At 36.7% G+C, this 24,121-nt stretch overlaps 1 protein-coding gene across 6 annotated transcripts in view; it reads left to right on the top strand.

Moving 5' to 3' along the window:
* Nucleotides 1-24,121, top strand: part of LOC124171440 (histone acetyltransferase KAT6B-like) — a 129,742-nt gene that overhangs the window by 67,676 nt on the left and 37,945 nt on the right. For all 6 annotated transcript variants that reach the window (XM_046550612.1, XM_046550614.1, XM_046550610.1 and 3 more), the window contains 10 exons: nt 6,833-6,933; nt 7,613-7,776; nt 7,871-8,012; nt 11,803-11,934; nt 16,037-16,160; nt 16,247-16,466; nt 19,431-19,689; nt 20,778-21,099; nt 22,104-22,475; nt 23,035-23,443. In XM_046550612.1, coding sequence (XP_046406568.1) covers nt 6,833-6,933; nt 7,613-7,776; nt 7,871-8,012; nt 11,803-11,934; nt 16,037-16,160; nt 16,247-16,466; nt 19,431-19,689; nt 20,778-21,099; nt 22,104-22,475; nt 23,035-23,443 — 2,245 coding nt within the window. The remainder of the gene's footprint in view (nt 1-6,832; nt 6,934-7,612; nt 7,777-7,870; nt 8,013-11,802; nt 11,935-16,036; nt 16,161-16,246; nt 16,467-19,430; nt 19,690-20,777; nt 21,100-22,103; nt 22,476-23,034; nt 23,444-24,121) is intronic.

Below are 24,121 nucleotides of genomic sequence, written 5' to 3'. Positions count from 1 at the left end.
CTTAGCTGTCAAAAAGGGTATGGCAGTTGGTTTTGTCTGTAGATTTGCTTAGATAGGACTATGACCCCTAATTTGTTCCATGCTGAGTGTGTCATTATTTCCTGGTTTTACTGGTACTATTTATTTAAAGTATTTTGTAATATCCACATCACAAATGAAATGTCCAATAAGTAGACATGAAAAACACTTGCTAGGTCTGTAAAATCAAAATGACGAGTTAAGGGCATGAAAATCACTTCAAATTTATTGTGTCCATTCAGTTGGTTCTACAGTCATTTTTAAATTTGTAATAAATACTAATTCAGTGACTACAATTATTCTAAGAGAAGAGACAATTTTGATTTGAATATGAATTAAGGAATGCCTATTCTAAGCTCATACATTTACGCAATGCAAAAGATATCACTGGAAAACACAATTGCAGAAGATGTAAGTATAATTTATAATTCACTTGAAGAACAGCATTCTCATTCTTCAACTTGAGGGTATTTATAGCTTCTCAGCAGATAAAAATGAATTCATATTGATGGGAACACTCTTCACATCTCTGATCTTCACTCACCCCCTCCAGCTATGTGCTCTCCAGAGTTTATCTCTCTGTCATAAATATGTAATCAAATGTGTATAAAAACACCGCTAAACATGTGCATAACAAATATAAATGGAAACTAACTTGTAAGCCAACAGCGATGTTGAGGATTACAGTTGCAGACTGTAACAATTTGTTACTTCACAGTTTTAACTTGAGCATTCCCCTCACTTCCCATCACCTGCACAAAATCAAATAAAACTCAATGGCATGAAATGTTAGTTCCAGAACAAGCATGGAGAGAAATGTGTTCTTTTATCAAAAAATTAACAATAAATACACATTCAGTTGCCCGCGGCCAATTTTGTGGCAACAAGGAAATAAATGGCATTGATCAAGAATTTGGCTCAATATGCATAATCATGTCTTGCTTAATATGCAGGATACAAAATATTTTAAATATTGAGCTGTTGTAGTATATTATTGGTTTTCCAAATACTAATAAATTATTTTCAATGTGAATGACAGGGTGGCTAGCATAAATAACTCTTAAGATGAATAATTCTACATCATTAAATAATGATCCACAATGTTCTTATCAAGACCTTATCAAGAGTAAAAATGTTATTTCATAGTCAATTGTCATATAAAAATTTCCTCCTAAAATTCCAATGAGGCAGGTAGAAAAATAGGGTTTGGTAGACTTAAATTCTCCATCCATCGACTTAAGAAGCACTTTGAGTGGGAAGTATGTACTACATTAATTAGAAAACCAAATTCATAATTGCAGGGTAGAATTTTTTTAAATGTTTGATGGTGATATATGTCAAACTCCATTATTATTGAGTTTCTAAGCAACCACTAAAATGACTATGCAATGCAACTGGAGATTCAAGGTGACTTCCACACTGTTGGAGGTTGAGTTGGAAGTGGTGGTCTGGCTTTGCATATGGGCCTTAGGCCCGTGTCGTCAGTCGCTTCTTTAGCCATCCTTCATCTTCCTCGGCTCCTAAAGGATAGATTTAAGTTCGATAGACGTCCGAAGGTCTTCTTCAGCGCACTTTGCTGGTGAAGGACTCCTCGCCAGCGTAGGTTGGTCTGGCCCAGCCTTCACATCCACTTCACAACCATTTCATCACTTTAAAGATTTTTAAACAGGCCTTACATAAAAGATAGGTTGGTAGAAATAATTTTGTTTTTATTATTTGTGATGGCGATAACGTTTTAATTTTGTTTACGTTCATTTTTCTGTTTATTTCTGCTTTACATTGCAATGTTATCCGTAAGCCGGTGCATCAAAGGCAATGATTGAACAGCGTTTTATCATGGATATTAAAGCTGTAAGGAGATGTTTGTGTATTTCGACACATAAAAACCTTAATTAGAGGTATTCCTGAGACATAATCATTCGCGATAATGTGAATGACATGTGATAAAAGTCGTCATACTAGACTCAATCCATCACCCAGCACGTTAAAATCATCTCTACATCGATGTAAAAAGCCTACAAATAAAGTTTTCTTGCGCATCTGCACTAGAAATGGATATGGAGTAACTACGTAATGCAATTGTGTGCATCAAGTATTCCTCTTACGCTTAGAAAGGGAAAGTTTAGTCACATCTTATTCACATTTCAAGCAAAGGTTGATTATTTACATTAATAAAATATTATTGCCTTTGTGTATGGAATTATTATTGTAACCGATTTAGCCCAGTCGTTAGCGCCCGTCGCTACCACACGGAGGGCCCACGTTCGATGCTGCTTGCAGGTGAATTTTTTTTTAGCTTTTTTTTGTATTTCTTTAGCATAAACTTACGTTAAACTATTAATTTTATGATTTTAAATCAGAATAGTGTTTTCTGGATTGAAAATCTTTCACGCGCACTGTGCACGCTACGTCGGTTTTATTATCTTTTGATTTTGATAGTTTTTATCGAACTGCTGTGGCCATTTCGGTATCAATTACCAAACCAGTTATGTCCTTCCGATTCTTCCTGTGCCATCTGGTTTCTACTGGATCAAATCCCCTTTCTGAAGACCCTATAACTGCCCATTCTGGAGTAGGAGCCATGTAATTGTTACTAAATTTTTCAATGAGCCATATGACGACCGAAAAGTTTGATAAATTTCATCAGAATTCGATAGTTCTAACTAAACCTTTTTTCCGCGTACGATGACTTATCTCGGCAATACTTGAGGAATTGCCAAAATCCAGTGGAATTTTATTCGGAAAGGGAATGATGGCTTTAAAATAAAACAACACGTTGGCAAACAACTTTTTGCATTATATTACCTACACCCCAGGAATTATTTAATCATCATGTTGGCTTACGTTAATGCTGAATTGTTCAGGTGTACGTTTCGACTACTAAAGACTATAGTTGATATTTACTAATCATCTAACTGAGGAAACTTGTTGCTTTTTTCCCACGCTTCGGTCTGTTGTATATTTGAAGTATGAATTATGTATGAATTTTCGGTGAATTTAATTTCTGATTCCAATGCAAACTGTCACTGCGTCCGTTTTCTTATTTTCTTGAATATCCCTATGTTTGATTACCAAATTAAACGGAAAAACTCTTTCCGCGTTACCCATTCGCTCCATTTCGGCATATTTTGTGACCCATGTGATGCTAGGTGTGTCTTTGCTTGACTGGATGAACGGATCTCAGAACCGGACATTCCATGAGCAACGAAAATGATCCAAAAGACCAGCTTAAGTCGGAAGATAAAGAAGAGCTCCACTGAGGATCGTCTTTCGAACGTAATCGTGTCCTTCGCGAAGGAGGCCGCCGAAGGAATCCTAAGTGAAGACGAGATCTGAAGGAGCGACTGACGATATGGGCCTTAGTGTTGTTGAATCCACCCGATGAATGGCATTAATCGAGGACATACTCTTCGGTGAATGAGTCTATGATAATGACAATCTTGATCAAGGACTGAGCTAATGTAATATATTTGTAAATATGTAAAACTTTACTGGTTGTTGCCTATGTGAATGAAATTCTTTTGAGTTTTTCACTAATGCAGAAACTTCCGGAACTGATGACATTTTTAGTTTGGAGTTGGCAGCTGCATCGACCTTATTATTGCACCTTGCTTAATCAAGCCCTGGACAGAATACCTGAATACCTCCACAGTTATGTAAGGAACAGTCAGCCAAAATAAAAACTCCACTGTCTCATGCCTGTTCTCAATTTTGGGTTTCATTAGTGTGATATTTGAAGCACTGGGTTACTTAAAGCACCCCAGAAGCTAGAGAGTTTTTATTGCTCTTTCCCTCAAGCTATCTGATTTATTGTGTTTGATGATACTATCTGACTCCTACAGTTAAGTGTACGAATAGGACATAAAAACTTAGCATTTTTATTTCTCTTAAGTGAGTCTAGGTAGGCTTCAGTATATGTGACTCTTCTCTGAAAAATGGATACCCAGGATGATCACTATCATATATCTACTATTGTTGCAGAAGCTGGCATACTAACATATTCATTGAACTTCATGTCCAATTCCAATACAGTCATTCTGTACTTACCGTAACAAGCTTTTCCTGTACATTTTAATTAAGAGTTACTTTTGCTTTCTGTGAATTATTGCTTGATCCAAGTTTTCTACCATTATCATTTTTAAACTTTGTGTTGTCATTGAATAAAAAAAAACTTGAATGCTATACCTCTTCTGTACATCATTTGATGAGATTACTCAAAAATAGCTCATTAAGTAGGGTCGTTGTTTAGGTATATGTACTTCCATTTTTTTCTCATTACCTGTCTGAATTTTGGGGGAGCATGGTTGGTAGCCTGGTGGATAGAGCACTTGGCTGTGGATTGAAGGGTCCTGAGTTCAAATCCCAGGTGAAGCCTTGAGAACCCCCCAAATAAAGCGAAGGTTGAAGGGTGAGGTGGTCCAGAGGAAGAAACTGGCTCCCTCACTGGCTCTGAATGCATCATGTTTACAAGCCCTTGACTAAATCTGGCATGAGCTTTACTCTCACCTATCCAAACAAAACTTTGAATCACGATTCATATCTCAATTCTTTTCCAAGGCAAAAACAATTTCCATTGTGTTTTTTCATTCAAGAACCCTTCCAAAAATTAATTTCAGCTCAGATATTGTACAATGTGGTACTTCATTTCCATTGAAATTCTTCCGAATCTGTTGGCAAATGATATGGAATGCAATATCAGTTTTTACTTGTGCTCACAAGTTCCCGATCAGTAACTTCAGTTCCATAACTGTTCAAGATCTGGCCTGACTAATTTCATGGCTGATTTTAATTGGGGCCTGGTATGAAATTTTTCGTTGGAAAAGGTTAAATGGAGCTCATTCTCAAGGAAATTGGCATGATAGCTATCTGTTTTTGTAGACAGCTATTTTTTTCTGGGATTCTCCTGGGATTAACTCCTCCTTCTGATAATATTTTACTACTCCTACTTCAAAGTCCTTCATGTCTGCTTACATTAAGCATCTCTTTGCATGTGTTGATGACTGAATGAATGGCTTGAAAAAAGCTTGGATTTAGAACTTTAGGTGTTTATAGACATTTATTTATTCATATAAGTTTGGTTTACACCCTTCAATTTTGAACGTGATTGTTTTACTCGTATTTAATGGATGTAGTAGTGTTGCTAAGCCAAAATCTTTCTGAATGGTATTTCGCTTCAATTTATCACTGGCATGTGTATATAATTATCTTCTATTATGTGGAAGGGCTCAAGTTATGTGGTCAAAATTGTCCATATTTCCTGGAGAGGAATGCCTCTTGGATGTTTTTAATTATGTGCCCATTGGCTTTGTGGGCCAAAAGCTCACAGTTGCATTTGCTGTCCAGATATTTTTTTAACCTCAGGAATATCTACACTCACTCAGTGATTCAGTCATAAGAATAGTTTGGATAGGTGGTGGTAGTGCTTACCGTGGGCTAAACCACAGGCATGTGAATATCATGCATTCAACGTGTGGGGAGGGAGCAGTTGCTTTCTGAGGACTGAGAATTTTAAGAGGGAATCATTTATAAACATTTTGAGGCTCTTTGGGCTTCTCTGTCAAATGTCATTCAATCCCTGATTAGAACAAGAGCAGTTGCAAATGGGTCTGAGTCTTTAGCCAAAAACTAAAAATTGTAGTGCTGTTTAGTCTCTTGGAATTACTATAATTTGTGTGAATTGGACGAAGAGCAAGGAAATGAGGCACTTAATGTAATGAAAGTGTCAGGTAGGAACTGTTTTTGTATTAAATCAGTTATTGATAACTCTGTCAAATGCAGGATGCAATATTATATCTGTTACTCTTGAGAGTCTATGATGATGTATTGGTATATTTTGCTATACGTTAAGAGTTTAAAATAAATGCACGGTGAATCAAAAAATTTATTTTAAATACATTTTAGGGCAAGAACGTTTAAAATAGTAATGCCTGCCTGTTAATATTTAAATTTAGCATTTTTATGGTAAGGTGGGATGACATTCCGCCATAAAAAATACGACTTGGAGAAAAACTGAAATGTTCAATCCTTGGTCGCTTAATTACTAATAGCTTGCCAGGGCCATTCATACACCTGTATGTCCATTCTGTGAATAGTGGAGGAATATGGCTGATCACTTCAGTGGGACTTGACCCTCACTGTAAAGCCAATATGAAGGAAAAAATATTGTGGGACTAAGGTTGCAAATGACGAACTGGACTTGAGAGTGTTTAAAATCTTAAATTGTGACCCTCAGCTAGGAGACTTGATTGAAATGTTTCTAGGTTGTTAAAAAGGAAGACAATAAAAGTCTAGCTTCAGGCATCAAATATTCATGAACTACATCATAGCATCATTTCAGTCCATATATTTTTATTACGATAAATGTAATGAAGACTATATTTAAATGTTTAAAACAGTCTTCAGACAAGGTTTTTAAGTCTGTTTTAGAACTATCGAATTAAAAAAATAACTTAATGCTGTATTGCGTTTCACAAAATTTCTGTGCCTCTTTCTTTGGCATTACCTGCGTGTCTTACCTTGCAAGCTTTCCAGTTTGAGACATTAATTTGTACCAGCTGAACTAGCCTCTCAGTAAGCATTAATGGCAAGTGGAATTGGGGTGAAATTGCTTTAGGGATCCTAATTTAGGAAGTCTCTTGAAGTATAATAGATATTGATAAAAAGTGAGTCATTACATCTTGCTGTATTTATTACAATTTCATTTTTCCTATATTTAATGGTAATGGGTCCTATTTTGCTATTGCTAGCTTATTTTAGATTGTCTTTTATTAATCCATTTTTCATGCTTGTTATAATCATTCTTTCTCTTTGATAGATGTTGACACATTCACACCCCCACTTCGGCCAAGACTTCCACCTGGTGTTACCCCTAGGGATGTGGAACTGTATAATTTGTCTCAAGAAAAAGCTAATGCTGTAAGTTAATTGAGAACTTAACTCTTTGATTGACAGATGTAATACAATAGATACATGTATTGAGATACGAAAATATCCTTTTCATAGTTATCTGGCAGTGATTACATTGGAGGTCTAGTGTTATCAGATGCTTGTGTTTAGAGGAACTGAATTTTATTTTGACGTGGTATGTGTTATGATTAGTGTTTCTTTCTTTAGTAAAATGTGTATGTATCCCATATTGCAACATTCAGAATTCAATAAAATATATGCAAGTACGGATTCAACAGTATAAATAAATGCTAAAAATAACATATATGAATGTTTTAGTTGCTTAATATTGTCTATTAGAGCTAAAATACTGAATCCATCATTTTAATTTGGAAATTTAAAGCCATTCTTTGTATTTTTCTTTTGGTACATCACTGTTCAGCTACTAATCTCTTTCTCTTTACTAAATTAAAGATGTTGCATTGAATACTTAAAATAAATTTTAGGGGAGTAATCATTGGTTTAGCTATGGGGGGGGGGGGGGGGCAAAATGAGAACTATTTTCAGTTGTAAGGTATGGTTTACCCATTCACACTTTCTAACTTTATGAAATATTTATGCTCAAAGAACTTCTCATTACTTCTTTAAGTTAGTCATCTTCACATGTGGGTAAAGTTAAATAAATTTATTTTATTTGCCTCTTTGATAGGCCTTTTATGGTGTTGTACCTGACGTTGATGCCATGCTTTCTGCGGTGGGAAATGGCAATGGAACAACGGTTCATATGCAGCCACGGTGTCCTGCTGCAATTGAGTTTGGTGGTTTTGAAATACAGACGTGGTATTCATCTCCATATCCACAGGAGTATGCAAGGTTTGTTCATTAAGTCTTTACAAATTGATTTTTTAAATAGATTTTTGCTTGGCAAATGGCTGGTTTAACTTGTTTTACCTTATCTCAACAACAGGTTGCCAAAATTATTTTTATGTGAATTTTGTCTTAAATACACAAAAAGCAAGGAAGTGTTGGTTAGGCACCAAAGTAAATGTCGATGGCGTCATCCTCCAGCCACAGAAATTTATCGTCATGAAGATCTTTCTGTTTTTGAGGTATGTTATGAGTTTCCTATTTGATTTCTAGTGGTAAATAGTACTTATAATTGTTTTACTTAACATTAATAAGGTTTGAGGTACATTTTTTAGTGCTAATTAATTATTTCATGAATCAAGGTGGGAATTTTTAGGTAAAATCAAGGTAATGTGGAATATTTGGTTGATTTCAAAGTAAAAGTTGAGGAATTCTCCTTACTGTCTGTAAGAAACTGGAATCCGAAATTTTAGCCAAAATTCTATCATTGCATAAATCTACGCTTTTCTTCCTTGCATTTTACCTGCTAGAATTTAAGTTCTTTGCTGGCATGCATCAAATAAGCCTAAGAATTAAATTTGCTTAACATTCCAGAGCATATGAATATTATTCCAAGGTATACAGTATACATATTTTGTGTATTCTTGCTGCAATGTTTTTAAGTACATAGTTCAAAATTCAGAATCACTATGTATGTCCCTCAACCGTAGTGTCTAGAATGTCCTTCGTTAAGTTTTACTTCACATTGTGTTCAACTTGTGACACTTGTGTGAGAAAGCCAGAGAACACTGCATGTAGTCATTGAATATGAGGCATTTAAATTTGATTTTGTTCTGGTGAACTTGTAGCTTTCTTGCATTGATTTTATTTTTTATGATACGTGATATGTCTAGGAAATAAGACAGCATGTTCCAGGCTATGAAAGTGACTTAAATCCACTGATATCCGAGCGAGACTGCCTCTGTTCTTTTCTTGGTGCAGTCATGCATGGATATCGATATTGACCTTACAGATAATTGATTGCATCTTGATAACAATTCGATTTCAATACATTTCAATTAGCACAGTTTTCATGAAAAATTTAATTGTGCAGAAATAAAATATTCCAATGATGGGTGAACATAAGGCAATGGATGAGGTAAATTGATTTCTACTTCAAGGAAAGGCATAGAATGATAAAATTGGATCTCAGTTGCTGCCATGTTCAGAGTCTCGGAAGTATTCCTCCCTTTGATTTGATATTATCAAAATTTGCTATTGAAGCAAGTCAAATAATGCAACAATTGTATTTTAATTAAAGCACGTACTGTAGTTCTGTGTCATCTGAGGAATACTTCTTTGCTGCACTTTGTGTTTGACCTCACTTCTTGATGTATCCTTTGGAAGAATGCCAACTAAACTCATTGTTACTCATAACAATTTCATTAACTATAATATTGGAAATACAGTAAAACTTTGATTTTACGCAGTTGGAGGGACCGAAATATGGGCACTGTGTAAAATCAAAGTGTGTAAAATCAAGAGTTGGTAATGAGGAGGAGTATAGTTTTCAGGATAACTCTTGCTCATTATTTTTAGAACCCTTAGTCATACACTTGTATAGTTCTGATTTGAACCAGAACCGGATCCAGAAAAAGTCTCATATGTGTGCCTTTACGGTAAAAGAGCATGAAATCCTTTTCAGTTGTATCAGATATATGTTTCCTGGATTCAATTACTCATTTGGGGGCAAGAAAATGAAGCCTAATAATCTTATTTACTCACAAGCAACACCACAGATGACGTGTTACCTTGAGAAAACAACGTTGCATTCCTGAACAATGTTTCCCATTGTTGAATAACATGGTAGAATTGCTAGCATTTCTGGCGCTAAGATTACTTCTGTTACCCAGGAGAAATGTCGCAATGGTGATACTAAATGCTCGCAGAGAAGCTAATTTTCGAAAATATTCTCATTAAAAGCAGTTTTCAGGAAATCCGTTTAACCACCTGCGAACAAACTAAGATTGGGGATTGAAGAAATGAGATATCTGAGGATAGTCGTCCAAATTAATCCCATTAACAGGGAGCAAAATTTTGCTAATACATCACAAAGGCTTTACACCCTGTGGGCCTGGGTTCAAGTCCTGGCAGTAGCAGAAACTTATCAGAGATGGCATCTTCATCTTCGACCTGAGGATGCTGGCAGCAGTGCCAGCGAAACTGTTGCCATCAACAACAAACCTACGCGGTTGCACCGGAAACATGGAGAAATTGTTATCAGAGATGGCCCTATCCCTACTTGAGAGTAATGTGGAGGACACTTCCAGTGCACCACTCTGTCCAGCAGATGGGACGTTAAGCCCTTTAAGGCCTATCATTACAGCCTGGCTAATGCCAATATAGGGTTCCTATCCCCCCAGCCCTTACTTCATGGCACTAATGACCCCAGCTATCAGTATCCTCCTTCCAAATAGCATACCAAGAATAATACGGAGCACATAGGACCCGGGATATTCGGAAAATCAGATTTTTCCGGTGTTTAGATCACTTTTTTAAAGTGAGCTATTTAAATAACCGCGCAACTACCGTCAAAAATTATTAATAGTCCAGGACAATCTTCCTTCTTTATAATTTTTACATATTAAAAAACCATTTTCCCATGAAAATTTAGCATAAGTAGATAGAATCTACCGGGTATAGCTTCTCTGTCGGAATTCTTCCGCGAATTCAGCGCCGGGATGTTCGGCTCACAAGCCGTGTGACTCATCTTAACGTAATATTTTGCTTCCCCTTGTCTGATAACGACACCGGACACTTTTTGTATTTCGATTTAATGGTACTAAGCCATTCCTGAGTTTAAAGGGACTGCCTTATCACTCACGTCTTGATTTGACTTCAATGATTGCATGACGATTGACGACGCGAGTTATTCCCCGAGTGCATTAACTCCCGTTCCGTTAAAAATAAACGCTTGCCACCTAGCGGAGTTAAGCTATTAGCTATTGAAGTTCCAACCATGTTTCATTTAAACCCACTGAAAATGAGATACAAGTTGAATCAGCTCTAATAAGCGCGCCGCGCAATCAACTTTCCCTCGCCTCCATTCGTCCCGCAGATGTGGGGTTAGCCCGCGGAATGAGACAACATATGCTTTTACCATCGTGTTGAATCACCATCGACTTACGTCCATACTAGAAGTACGACTATCTTTTTTGGATCACCTTGGAAGCCAAAATGTTGGCACGGGAGGATTTTTAACGGCTAATTTCGCCGTCATATTTCGCCGTCATATTTCGCTGGGGCGAAGGAAAACATAACATAATTCTAGAAAACCTTCCGTTAGGGATAGATATTCCATAGTTCATAATTCCGGATTAACGACCATCTACTGTAATTACAATATGTATGTTATAAAAAGCGTCGATCAATAAGTCGAATAATAAACGAAAGGTGGTAATGTTAATATCTCCGGCGATCATTTGTCTTGATCACGCTTACACGGCGATTGCCGTATATTTTAGGTTTCGATATCCTTCTACGGCAAATTTTAACTAAGAGCGATATTCGCGTTCGTAAAGGAGCCTGAAATATTAATGAGAGGTCGTAGGGGGAAGCAATAATTAGATTCGCGATGTTTTTAGTTTCACGATCAACAGCGCGACGTCATTTCAACCGTTCTTGTATTCATTTTTGTAACTCATTTAGACGAATAAATAACCTAACTTCATATTGCTCCAGTCGGGATTTTCAAAACGTGTCGAAAGACAACTGCGTAAAATCAAGATTAGCTGCCTCTTTGGGGCTGGGGTTATGCTGCGCAAAATCGAAAAAACTGCGTAAAATTAAGAAAAGATGTAAAATCGAAGTTTCACCATTGGAATTCCCTATGCTTTCCGGCCGGACTTGAGTGTCGCTGCGTAAAAACGAGACTTGATGTAAAATCAAAGTGCGTAAAATCGAAGTTTTACTGTATGTGATTGCATGACTTCTTGTATTTATGTACATTGATTATCTATATATATATATATATATATTGATTTTTTATTTCAGGTGGATGGCAATGTTAACAAAATATATTGCCAAAACCTCTGCCTTTTGGCTAAATTATTCCTGGACCATAAAACATTGTATTATGATGTTGAACCTTTCTTGTTCTATGTGCTAACTAAAAATGATCGCAAGGTGAGAAATTGGTTTTTTTAATTATTATTTTAATTTTTTAGCAATGTAAAAATCAGCCATGAAGGATCTTTGATTTGCAACGGGCTCTTTCACCAACATTTTATTATTGTTGATTGTGATAGTGTTTGAAAAGTAAAGAGACTCATTTTTTTTTTAACCATCACCTACATCTTTAGGTATTTCTAATGAAAAGTTGATGGGTGAAATGCAAATAAGTTTATGACCTCACAGACACATTTCAAATGGCTCACTGTTTCCCGGCTACTCCTTGACCTAGTGTGTCTGCCTCAAATGTTGCATTATTATTAAAGCTCTTGTGAGCTCCAGCTATTCCTCCTCTTTAAGGAGTGGTTCTCCCTTAGCATGTTGTTTCTCCCTGAGAAAAAATGCTGTGAAAAGTTAGAATTTCATAACTTATAAAATTTAATAATGTATTATGGTTTTATTATCTATTTAGTGAATTTCTTCCTTAAAAATTCATTAAAATGTAAAAATCTCTAAAATATCCTTTTCGAAATACCCTTTCAGAAAAGCATCAGGTTCTCTTTATTCTTCTGACACCTTCATTTTATTTATTTTTTATATGGTCTTATTACATTGAGTATGTTCTAAATGAATCAACTAATGAAAATGTAGAATTTAATAATTGCCAGAAAACTTAGGTTCAAGTAATGTCTTTTTTTTATTATCATCATCATCATCATCATCATCACTGGTCAACAATCCTAGGATTGGTTTGACGCAGCTCTCCACTCTATTCTCCTATCAGCTAATCTTTTCACACCTACGTATTTCTTCTCTTTCACATTTTTTATTATACCTTTGCTGTATGCTTCACAATAGATGAGAGTGGTGTGGGGGCTCCCGACGTTTGGGGCCATTGTCAATCGCCCATCTGGCCAGACCACTCCTGCAAGCACTTTTAGGAAGGGTTAAAAATGTTTTGAGAACGTCCACTCATGAAATGGGTTTCATGTATCCGATGTAAAAGCTACTGCAAGGCTGCCACACTTGAAGCAACTGGTTATTTCACTTGTGGGTTTTCAAAAAAAAGATGAATCTGATTGGAAAAGAGTGCTTTTGCTTGGGAAAACGGCAACCTAAGAAATGTGCTTCAAACAAAATGTTGATCGTCACTGCTACAAAGTGAGTGTATGTAGATAAAGACTTAGGTATAATTCCTCTTTATGGTGGTTGGAGCTCAATGGATGAAAAAGTAGGTAATTGTATTTCAAGGAAGAAAATAAACACTTGCTGTGAATTCTGTTGCGTGAAATCACTACATCTAGGTATCCCAAGTCACGTAATGAAATATTTTGTGGAGGAAAATTGCAAATTAGTCAACTAGCTCTTGTGAGATTACTGTGAAGACAGCCAGGCTCTGAGACAGCAGTAAACCACTTAGATAGCAGCATTTTTAGTGATGCAACTTGAAAAACAGAAATTTTGACAAACTCAGGAAACTGCAGTAAACCTCTTTACATCATAAACCTCCATACTTCGTACCACCCCTACAGTCCCGTCAGATTTACATGTAAATTTATAGGCAAACCTCTTTGTAGTGAACCTCTTTATCTCATAAAACCTCCACTTATCATACCAAGGAGACAACCCTGAGACTGCCTAACTACCTCCGGAACTTGTACCGAGACAACTAGAGACCATTATTGCAGCCTGGATTTTTGCAAATTATGATATTCATTAATGGATTCAAACAAGGTTTTAGCTGATTACAGGAATATTATTACTTTATCGAAACACGAAGGTCATATTGTTGATTCGACTTATATCTCTTTCAAATATCCTAAAGGAACACGCCACATTGCTAAAAAATGTTTGCACTCCACTCGGCATTTTCACTGCTATTATGGATTTCTGTCTGATTTAAAAATTCTTATCCATCAAATGCCATTTCAAGTACATGTATTTACGAGGGCAATGTGCATGTTATGCCTAAATGTCAGCTTTCGCCGACGCAGTGATTGGTTACGAGATGGATCAAAATGGCCAAAAATAGTTTATTATTTGAAATTTTCTATTCTAACAATTAAATTTTTAATATGATTGAGGCGATTTGTAAAACGTTAACAATGTTGCGTTAATTGTCAGTGGCATGCCCACCTGATCCTCGGCTTCATCCCACTTCTTGTTTTCACCAGATATCTCGCTCTACCCCCACCCCTTCCGTCATGTGCTAGCGGACAACCCAAAGCGCTCTACAATATTCTCGCACTTCTATCCCGGATGCTTTTCTTCCTCATCAATTATTTTCAGTCCATCTTTTAAAGTTCTCACTTGTTTCTTCGGATGGACCATGGTCCGAAGGCGAATAAAAATAAAACTATTGAAAATGAAACCGGACTTTATTGCACCCACACGGAAAACACTCGCTGGTTTTAAGTCAACTCACCCTGGAAAGTACGGAACCACTCGTACGTGGTGAAGTTCGGCACTAATGGTATCGCGTATGGCATAAGCAGAGCTTACTGCAGAGGGTGAAGCATGACCATATGACTGCGCAATGAAATTTTTTGTCCTATAGAGAAGGCAACTTACCCACTCATTTCTAACAATAAGTAGGGTTGCTCTAGGTGAGCAGATGAATTCAGAATGCTAGTTGGGAGAAACAAAATATCATGAGAAACCTGAAGCCCTGTTTTCGAAAAAAATGGTGCATCAACTGCCGAGAAGCTCACAATCAGTGCGAGGATATCAACATTCGCCAGAAATCACCATCGTATTATTCCAACTATTTCCTTGCTTAAAATGCTTAAATAACGTTAGAAATACGTCGTGTTTGGTATCATTCTTTTTGGAATTACGTGCACATCACTAATATTTCAATCAAATAAAAGTATAATACCAATTGCCGAAATTCATTGTTGGACACCTTTTGGGCTAGGAGGTGATTCATGCAGCAGTTGACCTTCACCTTTCAGTAGGTGATTCGTTGGCTGAAAAGCGTGAAACACGATTCTATTGTTCTCGCGCAACTTGATATTTTTTTCAAGGATGAGGTCTTCGTAATACGATCCCTGCGCAAGCTGGGACCTTTTTTTTTGTTAAGGAGAAGAGGAAAGCTTCAGAGGGGGGGAGGCGAGTGCTGAATGGAGGGGGATAGCGGATCTTGGGAAATGCGCTAATGTAGCTATCCCACGGCACTCAGTTTCTCCCTGTAGCATTTCAATCTCCTGGGGACGATTCAAACTATGTATCTGTCATTATTAGCCACAAATAACACGTTGTAAACTCTTCGTCTCATTTTCGTCAAACGATGGATGCTGGAAAATTACACGACGGGACCGCGATCTCCAAACGATCAATGCGGGAAAATGATTTTTCGGGGAACGATAGATGCAGGAAAAATTTACATTGTCTTTATGGAACTTTATATGGGACCAGGAACGGCGAACGATGAATGCGGGAAAACAATCAATGCGGGAACGAAAGATCGGGGTGCCACTGTATCGACTTTTAAGTTATTGTTGTTAAATTTGAGGACATTGAAATTAAAAAAACTTCTATATCAGTAAACGTATAAAAATGTTGTGATTATTGTCCAATTTAATCTCATTAATTAAAAAAAACTCTTAAAGATATCTAAAAAATTAACTGTATAATGTTTATTTTTCCTGGTTGCTACAATTTATTAGAATACCCTCCGCATTTTTGGACTCTACCCCGGGAAGGAGGATAGCACTAAAAGGGTTAAATGCACAAATATAATGGTTTAAAAGACAGTAGTGCCTTTCATTTCCAAAGGATATGAAAAAATGGTGCAAATCATTAAAATCTCTCCATAGTGAACCTCCATACATCAAATTGCCCAAATTTTGGTACCCTCCATTATGATGTAAAGAGGTTTTACTGTAGTATGTAACAGGTCTTCAGCTAATAGTTGAAAATATGGTGAAATGATATTGGTAGATATATGTATTATACTTTTGTTTGAGTGCTGGAATTTGGAACATTTTGTAAAAGTTGATCATCATCAAACAATGCAGTCCTACATCCTTTTTTTTGTTATTTTCTTTTGTCTTGATAACCCAATTTCTTTTTTGTTTTCATGCATAGTAATTGTTTAATTCTAATATTTCCTTAGGGGTGTCACTTGGTAGGCTACTTCTCCAAAGAAAAGCATTGCCAGCAGAAGTACAATGTATCATGCATTATGACAATGCCACAATATCAAAGGAAAGGATTTGGAAGATTTCTCATTCACTTCAGTAAGTTTTATGCAATGAAATACTGGTCAGCCTAATTAGCTCTTCTCACAAGTGATCGTGTATAATTTGGCATTCTTTCATTTTAGGCTATTTGCTTTCCAAGAGAGAGGGTCAGCCGGGCACCCCAGAAAAACCTCTCTCAGATTTGGGCCGTGTGTCTTATCACGCTTACTGGCGATCTGTGATCTTGGAATACCTGCATTCGCACCGGCATAGTAATGCATTATCCATTCAGGATATTAGTCGGGCCACTGGAATGTATTCTCATGATGTTGCGTTCACATTACAATCTCTGGGAATGACGAGGTAAGTTTGATTGATTACTAGAAATCCCTCTCCCCCCAACCCTTCTTTTAAATGATATGCATTGTTATTTTATGTACTTACGAAAAATGGAAGTAAATAAATTAAGACATTATTTATTTTAAAAACTTGTAAAATTTCCTCACCATCATGAAATAAGTATGTTCATCCCTAAGATCATGCAGTGGGTCCCTGGTTATTTTTTCATATTAAGTCATAAAAAAGGAGGGGTTAAACTAAGAGTTAAATCCTATGGCTAATAATCCTACTATAAAGATGATAGTGGTTCCAAATCTTTGACTGTATCACATGGTAATATTTCATATCCAATGAGCTATATATAGGTAGGGTCCAGGGGGATAGGTCAGCAAAAAGGATGTTGCCAATAATATGATCTAGAAATACAGTAAAACCCCTCTTTTACACTTTTGAGGGGGACAAGGAAAAAAAGTGTAAATCGCGGGAAAGTGTAAAATCGAGGTTAGGCACAATTTAATGAAAAATATCCCCTTTAAATATAGTTAAATGTTCTATTTTTCATATGGATCATGTTCTAAATGAATAGTAAGTATAAAACCTTTAATTATGGTAACAAAAAATTCTTTACTAGTGCTGAACTCTCAGTGAGGTAGATCATACAAAATATCAGTCTTCTGAAAGAGATCCTTTAACGCAGATAATTGCTGATAAATAAGTAAAACGGATAAACATATTCCATTAACTCCATAGTATTAAAAAAATCTTTTAAAGTAAAAATATTTTAATCTTTGGACAAACCAAAAAAAAATATTTGACTGAAAATCCATATAACATTTAATTAAAAACAATATGTATCAACCTTGACTCTCAAGAAGTCTTCTTAAAATTGAAAGCAAATAATTTTATATCGTCGAATTTGAATTAAATATTCTGGGATGAATTCAGTGATGAAAAAAGAAGCACCGTTGCAATATGTTCTTTTAATTAGCCTTCTTCTGGAAATATTCCATTATCTTTGTTTGATTGGTCATTTTATTTGTGCAAATTATTTATACTCTTTTTTCTATGATGTCCAACAGCTCTAATTCTCTCTCATTTCCTGCAACAGTTGGTAAATGTAGCCTTAGTGCACTGACAGCAGATATAGCATTGATTGCGCTTTCTTTTGGTATTTCTGTATCATCATCATCCTCCTCACTTGTCTTGATATTTTTAAAACATCTGGGATTTTTGGATTTGCCAATAACAAATGGCCTTAACTTTTCACTAGGTACCATTAATTGCATTTAGCACCATACAACACTGTTAAACGCACTTTGCTATGCTTCCCACAATGGCAAGATTCACCTCTAAACTCTTAAAGTCTTATCGGGAAGTGTATTGAAAAAAAGGCCCGCCTCATCTAAATTTAAAATGTCTTTTGGAGCATACCCTTCTATATATGCTCACTTAAACAATGTTCCTTCCACTGTGCCACTGTTTGGGGAACAACACTATTGGACTCACCACAAATTGTTTTGTATACAACATTATGCCTAGTCTTAAACCTGCTTAACCATCCGTTTGAAGCCTCGAAGTCTTCAATTCCCAGCCTCATTGCCACATGTTGCGCTTTTTCCTTCAAAATAACTCCGCTTATGGGTATGTTCGAGGACCTGGTGCACTGAAACCATTCTTTTAAAATTTCTTCTATAGTCTATCATATTTCGAGTACTTAACATATTTTCGCCTCTTTGCAATAGGTCCGCAATCCACTGCACTGGTTTCTATGTTTTTGCGAGTTTTAATAACAGTGTTTAATGTGGACACTGGAATCCAAAGTTCTTTGGCAAGGGAAACGCGTGAACCTATACGTGCGAGTAAACTCTTCCCAACATTTTTATTTTATCTTCTATTGAAAAGTTTTTCCTCTCTCATTTCTAGGCCATTCAGTATTTGATTCGCGTTTATTGACGCTGTCACGAAAAAAGCAGGGAAAAGGAGATTACGATTAAAACGACTTTAAAAATAAACGAAGAACTTGGTAATAATGTACGCAAAGGAGAACGCCCAGTGCGTGGATCATCACGATAACGACTACGAGTATAAACATAGCGTCTATATTTGTAACTACGATGCTTACAAGTGAAGTGGAAAACCTACTATATGCTACAATACTTGAAAAGAAATTTAAGCTTCGCAAACAACCTGTCTCAGGAAATCCCGCGATCTCCGCGATAGTGGTCAGAAACAGATGAAGAATGAATTATTGTAGTGGTTCAAAGACGCCGTATTAATGATAGTGGCTCTGGTGACCGGTATGCCAAAAAGGCAAGGAGGTTGTAAATACAACTTCCTTTCCTATATTTGCAACCTTCTTGCAAAAAGGTTATCCCTGCCTCCGATCTCTTAAACTCTTTCTTCTTGATTACGGTGCGCTATCCGCCATGGCCTTTGGCGGCCTGGCGTAAATAGCGGGTCATTTGAAATTTCGTCAGCGTAAATGCGGGGAAGACTTAACATTGTAGAGATACTTAAATCATCGGGACTAGATGAAAATGTCGCAAAGTGCGGGAAAACGTAAATTGCGGGGGCGTAAAAGCGAGGTTCTACTGTACACACAAATATCATGGTCTCGTGCATCATCAGTCTGAAGATAATGGTGGAGTCATGTGTATAATAATTATGTTCTTATTTCACACTAAATGGGACGACAACTTTCATCACAAGTTTTAACATGCAAATCAAAATAACTCTTGTGATGTCATGTTTTTTTCCTAAAAAATTCACATGATATGGGTAAAAAAATGCAAAATTTCATCTAAAATATGGTGATTAAATATGCAAATAAAAGGTTATTCATGAAATTTCATCGAATTATGCAAATTCTAAAATGGCAAATTCAAACTTATTACAGCTTTAAACAACAAAATTACAACTTAAATGCTGGTATAAAAAATTAATGTCTAATTGCTTTATTAATCCCATTATTTATTTTATCTTGCACAGGAGGATAATCTGCAGTGATCAGTATAAACCTGGTGCAAACTCTGGACCACCCGAAAAGGATGATGGCTCAAAGACTGTTCTGTGTATTGACTGGAAGTTAGTTGATGAGCACATGCAAAGGGTAGCCCTGACTAGTGCCAAGAATCGGATCCCTCTGGACCCTGAGTGCCTGCGATGGACACCGTTGCTGGCACATCCTTCCAGTCCCTTCAAAGATGAAGATGACGATGAAGTATCTTCACATGAAATGGATGACAAGGTATATTGCTAAGTGTATTGTAATTTCAAGGTAGCACATGCTGTTTTTGCTGAATGTAAGTGCAGACGAGCTACAGTTAAATTTCTGTTCTCATTCAATGATGAGCCTAATCTCTAATGCCAATGAGTAATTTTGAAAATATTTATTTCAAAATCATGTTATCCATAGTGGTTTGAGTGATTTTTTTCCTACACTAAAACTTCCGTTGCTGTAATCATATGGAATCAAATGTATGATATTGATATTTTGAGGAATAATGAATAGTGGATAAGAAAATGAAATTTTTTAAATCTGGGGTGCACTGTAGAATTCATCACTTCTATTGATGGAATTGGGAAATTTTATCTACTCTTTTGAAGAGATTAGTGGAGTTATTGTGGTTTATTGTCCCGCATTGAATCTGTGCCATAATCCTTGTAGCTTCTGGAGTGGCACACATACATTTAAATAGACTTTCCAACTCCAATAGACTATTTACAGTTGATGGCAATCTATGGTATTTTCATTGCAAGCAGTCAGTGCAGAACTGAAAGGCTTTATCCATGTGTCTCATGAAATGAATTTCATGCCATTGGTGCATAGACATGGTGAAATATTTATGAAGTGGCATATGGTTTTTCATTGGTATATTTATTTATTTGCTCGATGGCTTAAAGTTGACTGTCTCACTGGTCAGCCAGAGGCAATCAATTAAAAGGTTCTTTTTCGCTACGTAGGTTTATTTTTTTGGTTCAAGTTGATGCGAATTGGAAATGGGCCCAGCAAGCAGAGCTGTCATAAAAAAGTCAAGCCAAGGAGGTTAATGCTACATTGGAATGATGTAAATGATCCTCATTATTGACATTGCCTGGTTTAGGAACAAGATTTCATTTGTTTTATAATTAGTCATTTTTATTTCTCCTTAATTTTGAAATCTTGGTGTCATTGGATGCAACTCAAATTAGGCCTTCAAAGATCTTGCCATGGATTCATTATATGTGTTGATTTTTCATTAATCTTAAATACATTCTCAAAAGTACTGGAGCGATCAATGTGATGACTTTGAGTTTGTTGGAGGATGATTGAGTTTTTGGTGATTCCATTCTTAGGCTACCGTGGCACCAGCTACAGGTAGGGCAGGCACGGATCCCAAGAGCTCTGAGGCTGGTGAGGGGAAAAAACGTGGGGGTGCACCTCCTGCTTCAAATCATGACTTGACCGAGGAAGATGATGTCGAGGTGGATGTGATTGGTGTGCGCAGGCGGCCTGTTACGTCTCGTGGTCGAAAGAGAAGAGGGCGTCCAGCAGCAGCAGCTGCCTCGGCTCACAAGGACGAGAGCGATCATGCTGATGTGGAGGACAATGTTGGAGTTGAGGGCATTGGCTCTCCTCTTGATCGAAGCTGGAGTTCTGAATCCTCATCTAAAACAGGTATTTCAGGTGCATTGAAAATTTTTGTTACACGAAGAAATTAGCAAAATAAAGAAGCATTTTTATGTGTGAGGCTACTCATTTTGATACTAACGTTGATCACTCTGCAGTCCTTGTACAGGTTTGCCCTAGTCAATGGCTGTGGAATTGTGTGTGTGTGCAGTGGGTGAAATTTATCTTTCATGCAGTTTAATTCTGATCTTCAAACCATGTGATTCCTGAGAATGAGCTTAAAACGTTAGTTTTTCATCAAATGGGGATTTCACCCAAATGAAGCCAGTTGATTGTTAAGGCACTGTATAAGATAGATTCTCATTAACATGGACAGATGAAATTTTCATATTATGAAGCAAAGTCTTGTTCCTGACCTAGTGGATATCCCATCATGTGGTTAAATAGACCATGTTATTAAGTTATGAATCATAAGTCATGGTCCTGAGAAACATCTGTGGACTTCGTAATAGAGTCCTCTGCATATGGCTAGTACAACAAATTTTTGTTGTTGTCAATGGTTTCATATAAAAATGAACTTGATTGCTGAATTAATTGTATCTGTTGAAATTTGTGGTGGAAATACGACTCAGTGTAAGGCACTATGTTGATCAGGCCATTGACTGCAGGACTAATGGCATTGCATATAATGCAGGGGAACATAATTTTTATGTCTTTATAATCTCATTGTCAAAATTTAAATTGATGCACAGACTGCCAAGTAGTTCTGAAGACGAATATTCTGTGAATATGATGGTAATTGACATTTATGCATATTGTATATATGTATGTATTTTTGGCTTGCGGGTGGTTTTCTGTTGTTTTTTCCAACCCCTTTGATGCACACTCAGGTGATGTGCTTTGTGAATATTGAATTTGGGTTCTGTTAAAGCAACTTGAAGCTTATTTATATTTGTATTTAATGTTAATTGAAAACTAACCACATTCTAAATTATAGATTTGATATTACACGGGTTGAAATTTATTTTTTTCCTCTCTTTCATGCACTCTAGTTCGAAAAGTAAAATGTCAGCCAGGGAAAGTGGGGAGGCCAAGCAGAAAATCTATTGTTAATGCTGATTCACCTGTTGCTGCTCATGGAGAGAGTGGTGCTGCTGAGTCTCGGAGGGAAAAATTTCGTGAGAGGCTGGGCAAGAGGAGGTTTGAGGGGGGCAGTGCAAGCGAGGCCAATGTCTCCTCGTCAACGTCTCCACCATCAGCGGTGGACTTAAAGGAGAAGAGGAAAATGAGGCTGCGTACGAGAAATGGTGAAGGCAATCAAGATGGCAAGGGCAGACAGAAAGGAGGGGAAGAGGCAGATGGAAGCACTGCATCCAAGCTGTGTACAGTACGTCCAAGGAAAAGTTCTTCCAGCTTCAAGTCAGGTATTGTCGTCAAGTGTTGCTAGACATAACATTTTTAGATGTTTTGACTTTTTTAATTTTTGTAAATATAAATTAGTAGTAATTAGGTATAATTGAGGTATGTAGTCATTGTTAGAGGAATATTTGCTTTTTACCTTTATCTCTAACTGATACTTAAGAAGTCTCATGCCATTCGCTGTTGGATATTATTTCATTGTTTTCATGTCCATGAAATCTTTGAAGTAGGTTTTGTTGAGTTGGTACTTTTCTTAACTACATCCATCAAAATGTAGAACATTCCTGTCAGTTATATTTTTATTTTCATGCAATTATCTTACAGATTCCATTTCTTACCTGTTTCATATTTGACCTTTTTTATTCCATAATCTTGTGACAAAGTAAACCAAGGTCCTGAAGTATGTGATTGTTGGAATTGTGTCATATCTTTCCTGTGTGTAAAATTTTTATTGTACTGTTTGCATTAAGAGCAGTTTTAAGGCAAATTGTTGGGGTGTGGGACAATGTAGTTTATGATGGGGTGCGGTGGTCAATGTGAAATAATTGCATTAATGCATTGCAGGTCTCTGTGAAGATTTATCTCCACCAAAATCTAAACCTCTGGCATCAAATGAATTGAATTGCTCAAGAAAAGCTGAGAGTGGGGATGTGGCAACCGCTGCTGATGCTGATACAGCAGGACGAAATGAATCAAAAGCATGTAGTTCACCATCAACTTCACCCACTGGAGATGAAAGTTACGCTCAGGAAGGAACAGGTGGTGATCACCGTCATTTACGATTTGTTAGGAAGCCAGTCAGTTACTTAAGGGTACATGCCAAAAGGAGGGAAAGGAGATTAGCTTGCCAAGCTAAAGAAGACTCTGATAATGAATATGAAGAATCTTTGCAAAAATCAAAATGCAAAGAGTCCAATGCCAATTCTCAATGTAATGGTGGTGCTGGGAAGGGGGTTGCCAAAACTGCTGGAGAGTGAGTGAAACTTGAAATATTTTTTTTTACTTTAGATGCAATCTATTTTAACCTCGGGGTATTCAATTCTTTTGCAATAGGTGGATGCAAGCTTTAATAAATGCTAAAGCATACCCCAAAATGCATGTTCCTATCTCTTTTAGCTGTCATGTGTGTATCTCTCCTTTCATTCTTGTGTCCTAGTCCATTTCTTCTGTTGGTGAGTGGTGAGCTGCCCCTGTGCCATCTATTGGTTACTCTAGTGGGCCAAAGCGAAGGTAGTTTTCTGTGTATAACTCCAGCCAAAATCATGGTAAATCTAAGCGTCCCGATAGTGGAATTGGTAGGGCACCCTGCCGGCATATAACTGTAAAAAGTGCTTTAAGAACAAGGATAAGCTTGATATGTAGTACTTGTGCATGCTAGTGGTAGTGTATTTGAGTAACTCCACTTACTCCAGTAGTTGAATTTTTATTATATTTACCTATGAAGTTCAAACAAATGAATTTATAAAAATTTAAATATGACTCATAAAGTATGAAGGAGGAAGAAACAAAGTTTTGCTTGTATCATCAGCTTCTATATCAAAAAACCATTTTAAAAATTTACCAAAATTGAGTAAAAATTGCAGCAATGGTAAATGTTATGGCCACGGAAACAATATTTGTTGAGTGAGTGGGCAATATTTGTTTTCCTATA

This window comes from Ischnura elegans, chromosome X (assembly GCF_921293095.1).
Source record: "Ischnura elegans chromosome X, ioIscEleg1.1, whole genome shotgun sequence".
Taxonomy (NCBI): Eukaryota; Metazoa; Arthropoda; class Insecta; order Odonata; family Coenagrionidae; genus Ischnura; species Ischnura elegans.
The sequence above is the reverse complement of the archived record's forward strand: the minus strand, read 5'-3'. Positions and strand labels throughout refer to the sequence as shown.